This window comes from Ailuropoda melanoleuca, chromosome 7 (assembly GCF_002007445.2).
Source record: "Ailuropoda melanoleuca isolate Jingjing chromosome 7, ASM200744v2, whole genome shotgun sequence".
In the NCBI taxonomy this organism is placed as follows: Eukaryota; Metazoa; Chordata; class Mammalia; order Carnivora; family Ursidae; genus Ailuropoda; species Ailuropoda melanoleuca.
In genome coordinates this window covers 46,883,154-46,898,914 of record NC_048224.1, presented here as the reverse complement: position 1 = coordinate 46,898,914, position 15,761 = coordinate 46,883,154, and the positions used below count along the sequence as shown (strand labels likewise).

Sequence of the window (15,761 nt, the reverse complement as noted above, 5' to 3'; positions counted from 1 at the left end):
ATACGCGATTCTCTTCTTGTAGAAAATGTCTGTAAGGCTTTATGCTAAAATGTTAACTTAGTGAGATTATGGATGATTCTCCTTTCTTAATTTGTGTTTATAGATATGTATTTTAAATCGAGGTATAACTGGCATGTAACGTGTAAGTTTAAGGTGTATGTGTTGATTGATTCGATACATTCATACATTGCATTATCTGTGTTTTTGAGTTACAAAGACTAATTAAAAAAAAAAAAAGAACAGCACAGGTCTGTGGGAGAAATGATGAACAAATACTCCTTGTCTCTCTGGGGGTCATTTAAATCCCCGTCCCACTGTCCCTACATGGGTTTTATACCTTTTCCCCTTCTTGCAGCAAAGCCGTGGAGAGCCTCGCTGAAGGGGGCGGCTCCGAGGTTCAGCGGGTGAAAGAAGATGCTCGGAAGAAGGTGCAGCAGGTCGAAGATCTCTTAACCAGGAGAATATTCCATTTAGAAGAGGCAAGTCTGGAAACCCCAAGGAGAGTGTGCTCTGACAGTGGGCTGAGAGTGGAGGGGGCACGATTTTGTTCCTTTTCTCCTAAACATTGGGAGTGTCAGCAGAAACGGGAGCCACCCTATCGAGCAGCTCAGGATGGGCGGGTGGGTTCCAGCCCTGTCCTAGGCGCTTTGCGTATAGAATTTGTGACCCCACACCCTGCGTCCTGGCCGTTGTCTTCATTCCCGCAGATGAGGGCACCCACGTACAGAAAGACTGACTAGTCTCAGTTTGATCCTGGATTTAAATTTGCAATGGCTGATTTTCAAACCCACGCTCTTGCGGCAACACTGCTCTTCTTCTTACCTAGGGTAGTCCCTTGATTTTACAGAGGAGGAAACTGAGGCCTGGAGAGGGGAAGCGACTTCCCTAACCGGCGCTAAGCCTGGAAGTGATTCCGATTTGCAGGCCGTCGCATGCCCATGCAGCCCCGTCCCCAGTATCTGGCCTCCATCCCACATCACCCCGGTGTTCACTGAATGCCTCTTCTTGGGGAGACACCGCCTGGAGCCCCTCCTTCTGCTCATTCTCAGGCGCTTCCTGTGACCGTGATGGGAGGCAGGTTGTGTCCTGGCTAAAAAATCTTGTCTCCTAGATGTTAAAAGTTTCTGCCCACGTTAAGCTGGCATTCAGTGACACTGGTTACTTCATTCTCGGTCTTTGAAGTCTCTTGGTCCATCTCCCGTTCTCCACCTGAAACCCTGGCTCTTCTTAGGTACGAGGAGGGATGGCAGCCCAAAGTGCTTCTGGATACAGAAGGCAGATGCCCTGGGACTGTACTTTGCAGCCAGGGGTGGTCTTTTCCATTCATGGCATTCTCACTGGCCCTGTGAGGGGTCTAAAATACAGACGAGGACACAGCTGTGAGAGGCAGGGAAACTGAGGCTTAGTCATCAGTGGTAGAGCTGGAACCAAAACGAGAGTCTTCTGACCCCAAATTCTGACTTTGAGTTAAAACGTTGTTGTTGGTTCGGTCAGCTTACACTCCCCGGGAAGCGCCGCCCAGTGTTTTAGGGTGCCAGCGGGACCGCCAGACCGTGCTGGGTTGACCCTCTGCGCTGTCACTCATTAGCCTGGTCCCCTTCTGTAAAGGGAGGCTGGGGACGTCTGCTTTGCGGTAGTGATTGTCCTAACAGCCGTGGTTCCAGCAGCATGTGGGAGGCACGCTTCTCAGGCTTTTCACACATCCTTTCCATTCATCCCTTCAGGAAGCCTGTGACATAAATACTTTTATCATTCTTTTTAAAAACAAAAACATGATGACTCAAGCACAGAGTGGCCAAGTCCTTTGCTCGGGGTCACACAGGCAGGAACGCCAGGTACTCCAGCTGTGGAACTTGCATTCTAAACTACTGTAGTGTGTCTCTCAGAGCGTGACTTTCTAGTGTTAGGTGAGGAACAGAGAGAAGATGAATCAAGCTCCTTGCTCAAAGCCTGGCATTTAAGAGGCACTCAGTAAATAGGTTTTGTTTGTTGTCTCAGAATATCGGGAAATGATTTTTCCCGGCTATCACTGCACTTGGGAGAAGAGGCTTTTTCCCCCACCTGAGTGGGGGCAGTGATGGTGGCGGCCCATGGAGGGAAAGGGCAGGGAAGAGGAAGCCAGTGTTTCTTGGAGCTCCCTGTGATGCAGCAAGCGTTTGACAGAGTCAGAGCAATTCCTTGACGGGATGGTGGTGATCCCTGTTTTATAGATAAGCTGGGGCTCAGAGAGGCTAGTGACTACTTAATGTCCCACAGCAAATCAAACCCAGTTTGATTTGACTTTCATCTTTGTGACGTAGTCAGAGGCCGTGGGCACTTGGAGATCCAGATCTACCCCTGGGTCACTTTCCTGAGCTCCAGGGCCCTTCTCCTCACGTGGGCACTGCCTGCATGATTTAGATAATCTCCTTGTTGGCCTCTCTGAGCTCTCAGGAAGAACGTAGTTTTTCATCACCGACGTCACCTTGGAGATACAGAAAATGTACTTGAGAATTGTGTAGTCATCATCTTAAAAGAAATAGGGAGGGGGCGGTGGGGTGTGGGATGAATTTGTATGGAGGTTATGGGGACTCCAGAATTTATGTATGTTTAAGTATTGAGAGGCACATTTCTTCTTGTTCTCATTCAAGCTGTAAATATTGATCTGATTTTTCAAACCCAAAAATACAGTTTTTGTAGAGTTGAGTCTTTTCCGTTGGAAATGCCTATTACTCTTCAGGATACAAGAGGGAAAAATGGCTGGCAAATGTATTTATTACTGATTCTCCCCATGTATAGTACAATTCAGGGAGGGGAAATGTGCTGGAGAAAAAGGCATAAATATTTATATTTTAATCCAATTTCCTTTCAAAATGTTCCCAATTGTACTGAAAAATTGCATCCAATGCATTTAATTTAACTCTAGGATGTGAAAGCTGCCCAAGCGGAACTGGAAAAGGCCTTTGCGGGGACAGAAACAGAGAAGGCTCTTCGGCTGAGCTTGGAAAACGAGCTTTCGGAGATGAAGAGGCATGAGGGGGACTCGGACATGGCTGTGGTCCTGGAGCAGAAAGACAGGTCTGGCTCTTATCTCTGCTACGTGCTGACATTCGAGCAGCATGGCAGAAGGGTATTCCCTTGTTTCCTTCCTGCTCCTTTATCCCTCCTTTCTCTGCTTGCTCCCCCACAGTTAGAAAACCTGGAGTCAGATTAGGGTGGAGGGAAAAGGAATAGGGTAGGGATATGAGGACAGGGAAAGAATTATAGATAGAAACTCCTGCTGAAAAGTTCTGTTCAGATACTAGACGTAGCCTTCAGTTTGGCTGTGAGCTTCCTGGTAACCAAAGGAAAGAGAGAAAAATAGTCTTGATGAACATAAGTGAGCCAGGAACTCAGGAGAAACCGAGTCAGTTTTACTTGACGTCGGGGAGAAATTTCTCTTGTGAATCTTCCCAGGGGGATCAGGAAGTGATTATATCCCCACAATAGATGTTAGTGAGTTGTGTGAGACCTGTTTATCACCATGTCTTTTTAAAGATTTTGTTTACTTGAGAGAGAGAGGGAACACAAGCAGGGGTGGGGGTAGGTGGGCAGAGGGAGAGGGAGAAACAGACTCCCCGCTGAGCATGGAGCCGGATGCGGGGCTTGATCCCAGGACCCTGGGATCATGACCTGAGCCAAAGGCAGACTCTTAACTGACTGAGCCACTCAGGCGCCCCTCATCATGTCTTAATGCATGTTGAGGGCCCAGATTTGTACAGTGCAGGGGCCAAAACAGTGTAGACGGAGTACAGAGCTCTCTTTTGGTCCAGGAGTAATATGTGTGCCACGTACTCCAGAGAAATGGATGGGCCATTGGGCCTTTAGGCAGTCTTTAATGCTTGTGTCTAATGACCAGACTTTTGATCAAAACTGGTTAGGAGAGAGTTGAGGTTTTCTTCTTTATCATGAGCCTTACGTTTTGCTACTCTTGCCTTGCTTTGCTGGTCACTAGGTGAAAGTTTGTGTAAACTAAATACAAGTGAAACTTCCGGCTAGCCTGTGACCTGTCCGTTGAAGAGCCAAGCTGGTTTGGAATTTGACAGAAATTGTTCTAAAGCAAATGATCTACTTTCCTATTTCCTTAAATAGAGGAAGTATGGTTCCTTTTTATTTTGGTTGCTCAGTGACTCATGATTGACGGGCCCACCGTGTTGTTTGGGTTCTGGTGCTCAGTTGCCCCAAATCCCCAACTGCTGTTTGCCTTTCTTTCTGCCTCTTTACTCTCTTACGAGATTTGAGTATGCAACTTGTTTTCATGTTTTAGGATTATCTATAAAAGAGGAAGGAATAGGCTCTGAGGGAGGAGCTGTGGTTTCCACTTGGTCAGTGTCCTAGCTTCAGTGTCTGGAAGAGCTAACATTTATTTGGTGTGCTGCAACCTTTTCTTAGCTTTGATCTGGAAAACTGAAGTTTTGGGGACGAATCTCAGGACAAGTCAGGAAACAGAGATCTGTGTGAGGTGTAGGACCTCAGGGTTGAGTGAATGTTCTTCTCGATTACATGGCTAGGAAGTGAAGCCTCCCGAGATGGGTGTTTTTTGTTTTTTGTGGGTTTTTTTTTTGGTTTTTTTTGACAGGGCCTCCCCCTCAGGGTAGCAGCCTTTCTAGACACTGTACTGTGAGAGAGTCTGGAATCCTTCTCCATACAAATTATTTATATGTTCCCTTGTATCTTTCCCAGCTGATGAGTGGTGAAGCCCTTAGAAGGTTTACAGATTTATCTTCCCTGGGGGACCTGCAGGTCTCCAGCAGATAAATTTTGAAATAGGGAACCCAGGGAAGAGACTAGAATGTGTAAGGGGAGCCACCAAAGAAAAAAAGAATTCCTGGTGAAGGGGAAGAAGGGAGAGGGCTGGGGGTAGGTGTGAGAAGAGGTCATGGGCGAGAGCGGATTGGAAGGGCCCTGCGGGGGTCCTGGCAGATGCACAGTGGTTAGTGCATCGGTCTGTGGGATCGTTATGCCCTTCGTTCAACAGATACCTCCTGAGCGTCTTCTGCTCGGTAAGTGCTGGGTAGAGTGTAGGTGTGATGGTACAGCCTGGGTCCTTCTCCTAAGGAACCTCATGTCAAGGTGTATGCTTGTCATCTAGCTAGGTGGGAGGAGTGGAGGGCAAGAGCAGAGTGAGAAGGTCCAGATGGATACATGCTGGGTTAACCTAACATCTTTCTAATTTCGTTTAGAGGGATTAGGAAAGGCTTCCCAGTGGAAATATGAGGATAAAGGAGGAGTTACTTGGAGGAAGAAAGAGTGTTCCAGGCATTGGGAACCATAGGTATGGAAGTTCAGAGGCCAGAGGGCACGCAGCATGACCCAGGAACTGACAGAACTATAGCATGGCTGGAGAATTGTGTTCTGGAAGGGAGGTGGGAAGAGATGCGGAGAGGGAAGCTGGCCAGATCATGCGGGCTTTGTTGAATAGTTTGGGTTTTGTCTTCAGGGCATGTGACAAGCTGCTGATGAGTTAAGGGTGGAAAGGGGGTGGCGTCAGGGTCAGACTATAATTTAGAGTGATCCCTCTGGCTGCCCCTGGAGGATGGGCTGGGTGGGAAGACTGCCTCTCAGGCTGATGGAGAAGTCCAGACAAGAGATCATGGTGACCAGGACTGAGGTGACAGAACTAGCATGGAAAAGAACAGGCAGAGATGTTTGGCAGGTAGAATTGACATGATGGCTCGAAGGGCTTGATCATTGATGGGTTTGGGGATGAGGGAAAAGGCTGCAGGGATACCTCCTCACCCAGGTTTTAAGCATGAGCAACTGTGGGATGGTGGTACTGTGTGCTGAGTTTGGGGAATGAAAGGGAGAAAGAACAGATGTTTTTGGGTGGGGGAATGGGAGCTCTCATTTGGGGCATGTTGGGTTGAGGGCTCATGGACATCCAAGAGTAGAGTCTAGAAGGTGCTTGGGTATGTGGATTAAGGCTAGACTAAAGGAGCTATACGTGCATTCGTTGACCAGCTGCTGAGCGTGGCCTTGGGTTAGGTGCCAGGAATGGAGAGAAGAGCACTTTCTTCCTTTTATGGCGCTCTCAGCAAGGGGAGGGGACGGAGGTGAAAAATGGCGTGATTGGTGTTAGAGGTAAGTTCAGGGTTCTGTGCTGTGCACAAAAGCAAGGTGGTGATCAGCTGTGCTTGGGCATGGGGGAAGGAAGTCATGCACAAAGGAAGGTGTGGAGCCTGGCGCATGTCAAGGTAATCAGAGAAGAAAGTGGTCTCTGTTACATATGCCACAGAAGCGTGGCTTCTCATCTCTTTGGAAGAGGGAATTTGGGAAGCATTAATGTGGTGTAGGTGGTGGGGTCTCTCTATGTGTGGGTGGTCAGGCTGCATCTTCTTGGGGTTTCCCAGAGGCCTGGCTGGATAGGCACAGAAACCTGATTTGTCGGTCCTACCAAAGTGGCTGTCTCTTCAGGGGCAGATGTACCCCAGCCACACTCCCAAAAGCCAGTGCAGCAGCCAGAGGCCGCCTCTGAATTTCTGCTCACGTGGGGTGTGGGCCTGTCTGTGGTGGAACTCTCCTGGGACTAGGGTCAGTATGTTCCCTCCCTGAGGGCAGGCCTGCCCCCGAGCTAAATGGAGGTCAGAAGGTGAGCTGCTAAGCAGGCTTAGAACGGGGGTGTGCGGGCTTGCCCTGGTGAGATAGATCCGGTGTGCTGTACGGATTGGCCTGTTGTAGGGCAGGGCCCTGACTCGGATGGGCGCTGCTGATGTCTCTCCGGGCTCCCTCCAGCCTTCGGAAAGGTGTGTGCTTTAGCTGCTTGGTCTCCTGCGATCTGACCTTAGAGCTAGTCTCTATCCTTAAGGCAGCTAACATTGAAGAGCCCCGCAGGTCACATGTTGCCAATAGATATGTTTTATTTGGCCTACACAGCTCTTTTAAAAGTTTGAATTAGGGGCGCCTGAGCGGCTCAGTCGGTGAAGCGTCTGCCTTTGGCTCAGGTCATGGTCCCGGGGTCCTGGGATCGAGCCCTGCGTGGGGCTCCCTGCTCAGCGGGGAGTCTGCTTCTCCCTCCCCATCTGCCCTTCCTCCTGCTTATGCCCTCTCATTCCTCCCCCCCGCAAATAAATAAAGTCATTTAAAAAATTTGAATTAGTTGCTAATATTTAAAGAAAATCTAGTTTCATGTAAAAGTTTGGCTTTCCAGCTTCCTTTGAAAACCTGGAAGGTGTGGCAAGCCTGGGCCATGGTCTTGCTGGATGCAGGCCACTCCTGTGGATGGCCCTGTGCTCCAGTTTGACCACAGTCCCCACAGGCCTGCCTCTCTCATTCCCATCCCTACTGGAACTTGCTTTAAGGTAACTAACAGAAATCAGTTTTATCAAAATATAAGTTACCTGCAATACAGCACATCCATTTCAAGTATACAGTTAGTGACTTTTACCTCTTCAATCGATTACGTGATGATTTCCGAGTAGAACCCCTAGAGGGCAGTCTTACTCCTCTGTCCAAGATTTGGGGGCATTGCACTGGTGCTGCCCGGTATCCTCTGTGCCTAATTGTCTTAGCCCGTTTGCGACGCTGTAACAAAATACCACAGATTGGGTAGCTCACAAACAGTAGAAATTTATTTTTTACAGATCTGGAGGCTAGAAGACCAGGGTGGCTGCATGGTCAGGTGAGAGCCCTCTTCCAGCCTGCAGACTTCTCACTGCATCCCTGCATGGTGGAAGGGGTGATGCTTCTTTCTGGAGCCTTATTTGTCAGGCACTGGTCGCGTTCATGTGTTCCACGCACGTGACCTACTTTCCTTCCAAAGCCCCACCTCCTAATCGCGTCATCTAACGGGGTTAGGATTGCAATATCTGAATTCTGGGGGGCCATAGACATTTGGACCATAGCACCAGTGCATTGCCGGCTGCTTTTAACTACTTTCTGCTGACTCTTGACCTTTACCCTGGGAGCCAGGGAAGCTCTCTGACTCGCAGGCCTTTGCTCTTGCTACCATTCAGGTTGCTTTCGAGGCTTAGCTGCAGAAGGGCTCTTTGGAGGGTTCTCTGACAAAATGCTAATTGGTGAATGTTAAAAAAAAGTAATAATTATAGCAACTGTCATTTGTTGAGTTGTGCTATATGCCTGGAGGTGTGTAGGGGCGTTTTAAATATTTTATCTCTAATCCCTGTGAGCAAGTTATCCCCATCTTATAACTGAGGATTAAGGAAATGCAGATGGATAGAGGTTAAATAACTTGGCCGTGGTCAGGGAGCATAATTTGGTGGCCCCAGAAGGTGTTCAGCTTTACCCGAGGGGGGCCCTCAGGGTGTGGTTGGCACCGTTTCCTGGAGGGGAGGTAACGCCGAAGTCACGGGCAGGGTGATGGGCGTGTATTAGCAGGCGGCAGGGATGGAGTCGTGAAGAGCATGCTAGGTGGAGGGATGAGTGTGAGCGAAGGTCTGGAGGCACAAGATGGCCTGGCTTGTGGAGAGAGCTGGACGTGAGGCTCCTGGGTGGTGAGGGAGCGGGCAGCGGCCTCCTGCGAGAGAGGAAACTGAAGCTGCTAGCCGGGCCTCTGATCTTCTAGGCCCGAAAGCTGGGGCCTTACCTGCCTTGCTCACGAGTTTGGCCTTTATCTTGAAAGTTGGTGTATTTTAAACGTTGCCCTGAGAAGCCAGCGAGAGAGGTTTTCTGTTTTTGCCCGCTCACCGGGATGGTTCCGCTTTATTGGTCGTGTTCGTTCAGGCTTCAGCACCCAATTTCTTTTGCAGAGAGGATTCTTGGCCAAAAAAATTAGTAGTCGGCTGCCGTCAGTGGTGGGGGCTGTTGAAAGTCTGAGCACGGGGGTGGCTTGATCAGACTGTGGTCTGGCAGCTCGGAGGCTGGATCCCCCGGGGCCAGGCTGGAGGTGAGGGGACAGTTGATGTCACGTGAATTCCGGCCCTTACTCGCTGACCTGCACGGTGCGATTCCATTTCTGTTCAGTCATTGGGCACGTCTACTTTGAAGATGTCTGGCCCCGTTTCCTGCCTCCTCCTGCTCCACTGAGCTAAGAGAACAGCTTAGAATTAATATTTAAATTTTGTTCGCTTTTAGACTGATTGAGGAGTTGAAGCTGTCTTTGAAGAGCAAAGAAGCTTTAATTCAGTGCCTTAAAGAGGAGAAATCTCAGACGGCAGGTCCTGATGAGAGTGTGTCATCTGGGGAGCTCCGAGGACTCTCTGCTGCTCCGAGGGGAGAACAGGAGAGAGGAGCGGAGGTGAGCCGGCGGGGTGTGGAAGGGGACTTTAATTAGCACCCCGGACTCCTCTGTGGCAGATGGGACGCACACTCGGTCCCCACGAGTCACACACAGACTGCCTCCAAATATTAGCTCCCCGGCAGCTGAGGAATTAGCAGGAACCTCCTTTGTCAGGGGCCCTGGCATGTTTTTCCCCTTCCAGCCTCGGGTTTATACAGAGTCGGTTAAAAAAACAGTCCATACCTGCTTGCCTCTGTTTTACTGTGTGTGGATTTGTTGTTGCCTGGGGACGTTATTTTTGTCCTTTGGGTTTTCTTGGGATAAAACTTAGTACCTGTTTTACCTTTGTGGTTAGAGGCCGTGGGGGGAGGGAACTAAGTTGTGTGGGGCCCGGCATTTAATCCTCCTGGCCACTCTGCGAGGGTCCAGATCACGGTCCCCTCATGGAATTTAGAAGCGGGCCCAGAGGAATAGTTGTATTTTCCTAGGCTCCAAGAGGTGGGTTGCTAGGACCGGACCCAGAGCCTCCCAGGGGTCCTCCCTCCCCCACACGAGGTGGCAGCCTCCACGGCAGCTGCAGGAGGGTGGCCAGGGCCTGGAAGTGCAGGTGGGCCTAGCTGAGCCCGCCCAGTTTTTGTTGGGCCAGGGGTGGCTGCTGCATGGGCTACATTCGCAATGTGGGATGTTCTAGATGCTCAGGGAAGGTCTTGATTTTTTTGTGGAGCAGAGTCTTCTTTGTTGCTATCACGGCAGTGATTTCTGCAGCCTCACTGGTTAGTTTACGGCTGTAATCAGCCCGCGTCTCCTGCTCCTCCCTTGAACCCCGTGGGCCCTGTCCTTCTGTTGGCCCTTTTCATCAGCCAGTGGCTCCGTGGTTCTCTGTGGGGCTGGCGATCAACCCACGTGGCTTGTGTGTCTTTACATTTCTCTTCACTTGGGTGGGACATCAGGTGAGACAGAGAGGAGTGGACACTTATTTCTGTGACTTCCACAGCAGTGGGGAAAAGTCAGGAAATGAGATGCTCCTTCTAATTGTTCTGGGGCAGCTGTTGGATTGTGAGTCCCTTCCAGGTGCCAATTAATGCCTTTTCTCAGGCTGCACAAATGGAGAGCCAGAAGGAGAGACAGCGCTTTGAAGAGAGGATCCAGGTATGTTGATGCAATTTGAAATAATGTACTGAAGATTTATCCTTGCCTCTTGCTTTTTCCTGAGAGCAGGAGAGAGTTCGGCGTGACAATAGCTGTCACGTAGGGAATGCCAGGACTTCAGAGAAGGTGTCTCAGTATTGGCAGTAGTTCTGTGAGGCAGACATTCCCATTGCACGGATGAGGCTTGTGAGGCTCGGAGAGGTGAGGGCCCTTTCCCAAGATCAGGTAGCTTGGAGGAGCCCTCGCAGGGACGCAGACCTGCCACTGCTCCGGGTCCCCCAGTCCCGGCAGCCGGCATTTGTATGGCGCCTGCCAGCTGGGAAAGTGCTTTCCGTCCATTATCTCATTTGATCCTCACAATAGCCTGGGAGGGAGGCAGCATGATTATCTTCAGAAATGAACGCAGACTATAAATGTGTATGTTCAGTCTCCGTCAAACCAAGTTCTCTGCTAGCTTTTGTAGCATTAAGGAATGAAATTAATGATCTGTTATTTCCCCCAAATAACCTGGTAGGGTTTCAAAGACTCTGATGTGACTGTATTCAAATTCCAGAAGGCATTGGAGTCCTTCCCACAGGAGTAGCTGTCACCGTCTTAACTGATCTGATCCCCTTCTTCTCACCCAGCCCCGTTGCCGTGAGCGTTAGTGCCGTAGCTGGGAGCTGCCGCCGCCGCATTCAGTTCTACTTGGAAACATTAATCACACGGTGACAGGAATAAGATAGAATAACTGCATTTGAGTGTGCTCTTACAGATATATTTACAGTGCATTTTGGTTGGAACGCATCAACTTAGTGAATCTTTTTCTAATCTAATTTAGGCACTTCAGGAGGACCTGAGAGAGAAGGAAAGAGAAATTGCTACGGAAAAGAAAAATAGTTTAAAGAGGGATAAAGCCATTCAGGGCCTAACCATGGCATTAAAGTCAAAGGAAAAAGAGGTATGTGGTGAGTCTCATATGCCCGCAGTGAGATTTTTCTTTATTAGCTTCTGTGGCTGGCCTGTCCTACCCTGAATATTTAGCTTTAGGCAAAAAATTTATAAGAAAGCTGGGGTGAGTAGAGGGGATGGGAAAAGGGCCCGTTAGTCCATTAGAAGTGCCTTTGGAATGTCCGATCTAGTGCTATCCAGGAAAAATACTATGTAAGTTACATGTGAGTGTTTGAATTTTCTAGTTGCTACTTTAAAAGAAGTAAGAAGAAACAAGCGAAACGAACTTTAATAATATATATCCCCAGTGTCACCATTTCAGCACGTAATCAATAAAGCAGTAGTGGTGATGAGGCGTTTAGCATCTTCTTCGTGTTAGTGTCATGTCTGAAGTGCAAGTGTGCTTACAGCACATCTCATTTCAGATGATCCAAATTTCAAGTGCCCTGCAGCCACAGGTGGCCAGTGGCTGCCATATCGGATAATGCCCCATCTTCTAAAGACAAGATTGAGATGAGGGACTTCTGGGAGGCAGGGCTGTGCCTTTGAGCCAGCTAGCTACTTGGGCTGTTGCCTTTGGGATCCAAGGTTGTGGCCCACGGTTCCATGCTATTTTATTATTGTTAGCATAGCAGTCTGTTGTTTTCTCAGTAACTGAGCGAGGCACAGATACAGAGAAGAAAACCCAGCCCTGCTCACAAGTCCTGTGAGGAAGAAAGACAGAGTGAAGGCATGATGATTGAGGGACGTGCACAGGGCTGTGCAAGTGGAAGGTAGGGGACCCTATCCAGATTAGGGTATGTACGTGGCGAGCGGTCCTCGGAGGAGAAGGTGTCTGAGCTGAATCTTGAAGGATGAGCAGGGGTTGGTTGGGAGGGGAGGCAGAGGGGAGAGCACGGGTTAATCCCTTAAGTTAGGAAAGAGCCTGATAGGGGTTTGTGGAACCAAAAGCATTTTGAGGTTGTCCGGGCATCGAGAGCAGAACCTAAGAGAGGCTAGAGAAGAAGCAGGTGGGGTTGCATGGGGCCAGCCAGTGGGGGTGGAATGAGTCGTTTTCGGCTGTTTGGGTGGCATGCCACCTGAGGCTCTTCAGCGGGAAGGGTATGATCACATTTGCATTTCAGTGAGGTCTCTGTGTCTGGGGAGCGCTTGTAGGAGGGAGAGACTAGGGGTAGGGAGACCAGTAGCAGAGGCGAGAGCTAAGAAAGATTGAGTTAGAGCAGTGGTCTTTGCTAAGCAGGAATGGAGGGGCGAGGCTTACTCAGAAATAGTTAAAAACTAGAAGTAAATTTGGGGAATTTGCTGAGGGGATGTAGGGCTGCGAGAAGGAGCAGTGGAGGACGGCTCCCGGGGTCTGGCTGGAGTGTCTGGGATGTGGTGGTGCCACCGACTCAGTTGACAGCATAGAACATGGACAATGAGGGCAAGGTGGGTGCGGTGGTGGAGGGGATGAGTCTGTTTGCGAAGGGTGGACTGTGAGGGGCTCGTGGACCACCGTGGTGGGATGTCCGAGGGGAGATGGGTATGTCAGCCCCAAGCCTGCAGAGAGCTCAGGCGTGAGTTACAATTCCAGGAGCGGGTCTGCCTGCTCGGGAGTGTGTGGAAGGGAAAGAACAAGGCCGCGCGTGGGACCACAGGGGAGAGGAATGCACGAAGGAGACAGGAATGATTGCATATGGACGAAGCGAACCAGGAGACGGTGGTGCTGCCGAAGCTAGAGAGGGTAGAGTTTGCATAACCACCAGTGTCAGGTCTGGCAGAGACTTGGCTCGTGATAGTAGCAGTTATAATATCTACCATCGTGTAACGGGGGAGTTCAGGGCGCAGCTGAGGCTGGAGACTTCCGTGTAGAGTGGCACCAGTGGAGGGGCCGTTGTGGGTGCTGGCCAAGTCCAGGGTGTGGCCACAGGCGTCATTGCTGACTGCGGTACAGGAGAAGGTCAGCAGACATGAGAGGTTCTGGGAGTGGCCAGGCCCCCTTCTGTGGGCAGCAGTAACGTAACGCTTCGTCGTGCCGGGTGTGATTCTAGCACCAGTGCCCCTCCCTTCACTTAGCCCTGCCGATGCTGGAGTTGGGTGAGAAGTGGTCTCCTCGTCTTCTGGTTGCGGGAATTGAGGCTCAAAGAGATGAAGGACCTTGCTGGAAGTTGCCCAGCTAGTGAACGGCCAGAGTAGGAGTCCCCCTTCTCTGACTTCACGCCTTCCCTGACCACAAAGGCCTTGATCAGAAGACGGCGCCAAGCCGCAGGAAGAACCCTTGACCTGTGCGCAGGGAGGAGAGTCCCGTTGCATACCTGGCTGCTGTTCTTACTTTGACGCAGGTGGAAGCCCTTACCTCTGAGATTGAAGAGCTCAGTGCTGCCTTTGCGAAAGTCACAGAGGGCCCCCCGGAAGCACAGACACACAAATTCCAGGTAAGCGCGCACTTGACTCCTGGGGACAGTAAGATCTGGCAGCGGAGAGGATCCCGGGAAAACTCTGCGTGGCCTGTAGTAATGGAGTTCCAGTCTCATTGAAAGATGTTCTCTTCCAGCTCTAGGGGCTTCTCTAGCCCCCTCCTCACTACGATAATGGCAGTGGTGGCAGTGACCCCCACGGTTAGGAGACTGTGCAAGATGTGTATTGTCTCCTGTCATCTCCACAACCCCGTGGGGAAGGGTGTTATCATCCCCCCTGTATTGGTGGGGTTTTTGAAGCTCAGCGAGGGTGGGTAGCTTATTCACTGTCACACAGCTCGCAAGGGGCAGGGCCAGGATTTAGATGTAGTAACTACTGATGGTAACAGCTGATGTTTGTTGAACACATACTGTGGGCCAAGACCTGTGCTCAGTGCTCTCTCTGGATTAGCTCGGGGGATCTCTACAGCAGATCACGAAGGAGGCGCTGTTAATATCCAAGTTCAGAGAGTGAAGTGACTTGAATAGGGTCACAAAGTGGTAAGTGAGAGAGTCAGGATTTGTCCGAGAGCCGGTCTCACACCCAGGCTTGTGCTTTTACCTGCCTCCCCCCCGCCCCCCGCCACCTGGTTTCTTTAGTCCAGTTGCTCCCTGCCACGTGTCACTTCCACACCTTGATGATTTGATCTGCTTTCTCTCCTTTTTTCCCCCCAGCCTTGTACTCCAAGGACTCATGCTGGTCACCTCCTTGATGTTCCACCTTTTTGGTTAATTTTAGTTTCGTGTTTTTAATTATTTTAATATTTTCTTGCCATGTTTCTAGTTTCTCTATACAGTGTATCCATATTACTAATAATGAGCCAATAAGGTTCCATTGTCTGAGTAAGCCGCATACTGCTTAAAGCTCTGCCTGCCACCTCTCCCCCATGGTATTTTTGGTTATAAAGTAGAAGTTAGAAGTTAAATCTAATTTAAGACTGCTTGATTCCTAAGATTCATGTCCCACGTCTTATCTTTTGCTGAGCTCTGGTTCACAGTAAGAATAATTGAAGTAATTTGGTTTAAATCATGGTGCACTAAAAGCATAGGCAAGTCTCTGCCTTTGGAATCTCAGATTCGTCTCCCCCACCATTTGGTTGATGAAGTGGAGCTGGGATTACACTGAAGTGTTTTTTTCTCCCCTTGCTTTGAAAATAACAAGTTTTAAAAGCTGAATTCTTAGGAAAACCATTGATATTTCCTACTGCTTGAGAAAAAGAATCTGTTGGCAGTTGACAAGCATAGAGACCAGTCGGACATCCCTATAATCGTTGCTATTTTGCTTGTCATGTTGGGCCTTGAAGGAAAGACACTAGTCTTTTTTTTAAGATTTTATTTATTTATTTGTCAGAGAGAGAGTGTGTGCTTGCACAAGCAGGGGGAGGTGCAGGTAGAGGGAGAAGCAGGTTCCCTGCTGAGCAAGGAGCCCGACATGGGACTTGATCCCAGGACCCTGGATGGTAACCTGAGCCAAAGGCAGACGCTTAACCGACTGAACCACCCAGGTGCCCAAGAAACTAGTCTTATACATTTAAATGTTACCCATATTTATCACATAACATTTATTAATTTCCTAACCGTCAGTCCTAGTTGAAAGACTTTCAGAATGATTTTGGAGGCCTTGTCGCAGTGTTGGCTGGGTTTCTTGTCTTACAGAGGTTTTGAACTTTTGGAAGTCCTTAGGCTCTGCATGCCTGCTTGGCTGTTCCGAGAGTGCTCCTTTAATCCTTACCCACAGAGGTAGCATATTTATGGTTTGGCAGGTTGTTGGGACTTGAACTCAAGTCTGACTCCAAAATCTGTATTCTTGCCACTGTTCTGATTGTGTGCGTGAGTGTGAGTATGCGAGTAAATGCATGCAGTGTGCTTATTTTGGCTGTTTCATTGCAAGGTCTATGTAGTTTGAATGTTGCATGGGCCCTTGAAAATGTATTTTCTTTCGCATAGTGGGACCTTTTGGGGATGTCATGGGATTCGAACTAATCGTGCCTTGGGTAGAATAGCCAAAGTTCACAGGGTTGGGTTAAGCCTGACATCGAGACGACAGCCGTGAT

General features: G+C 49.5%; 1 protein-coding gene across 10 annotated transcripts in view; it reads left to right on the top strand.

Annotated features, from left to right (window-relative positions):
* CDK5RAP2 (CDK5 regulatory subunit associated protein 2) overlaps positions 1-15,761 on the top strand; it is a 164,003-nt gene that overhangs the window by 37,560 nt on the left and 110,682 nt on the right. For all 10 annotated transcript variants that reach the window (XM_034664403.1, XM_034664402.1, XM_034664406.1 and 7 more), the window contains 6 exons: positions 356-479; positions 2,906-3,057; positions 9,049-9,211; positions 10,289-10,342; positions 11,163-11,282; positions 13,594-13,686. In XM_034664403.1, coding sequence (XP_034520294.1) covers positions 356-479; positions 2,906-3,057; positions 9,049-9,211; positions 10,289-10,342; positions 11,163-11,282; positions 13,594-13,686 — 706 coding nt within the window. The remainder of the gene's footprint in view (positions 1-355; positions 480-2,905; positions 3,058-9,048; positions 9,212-10,288; positions 10,343-11,162; positions 11,283-13,593; positions 13,687-15,761) is intronic.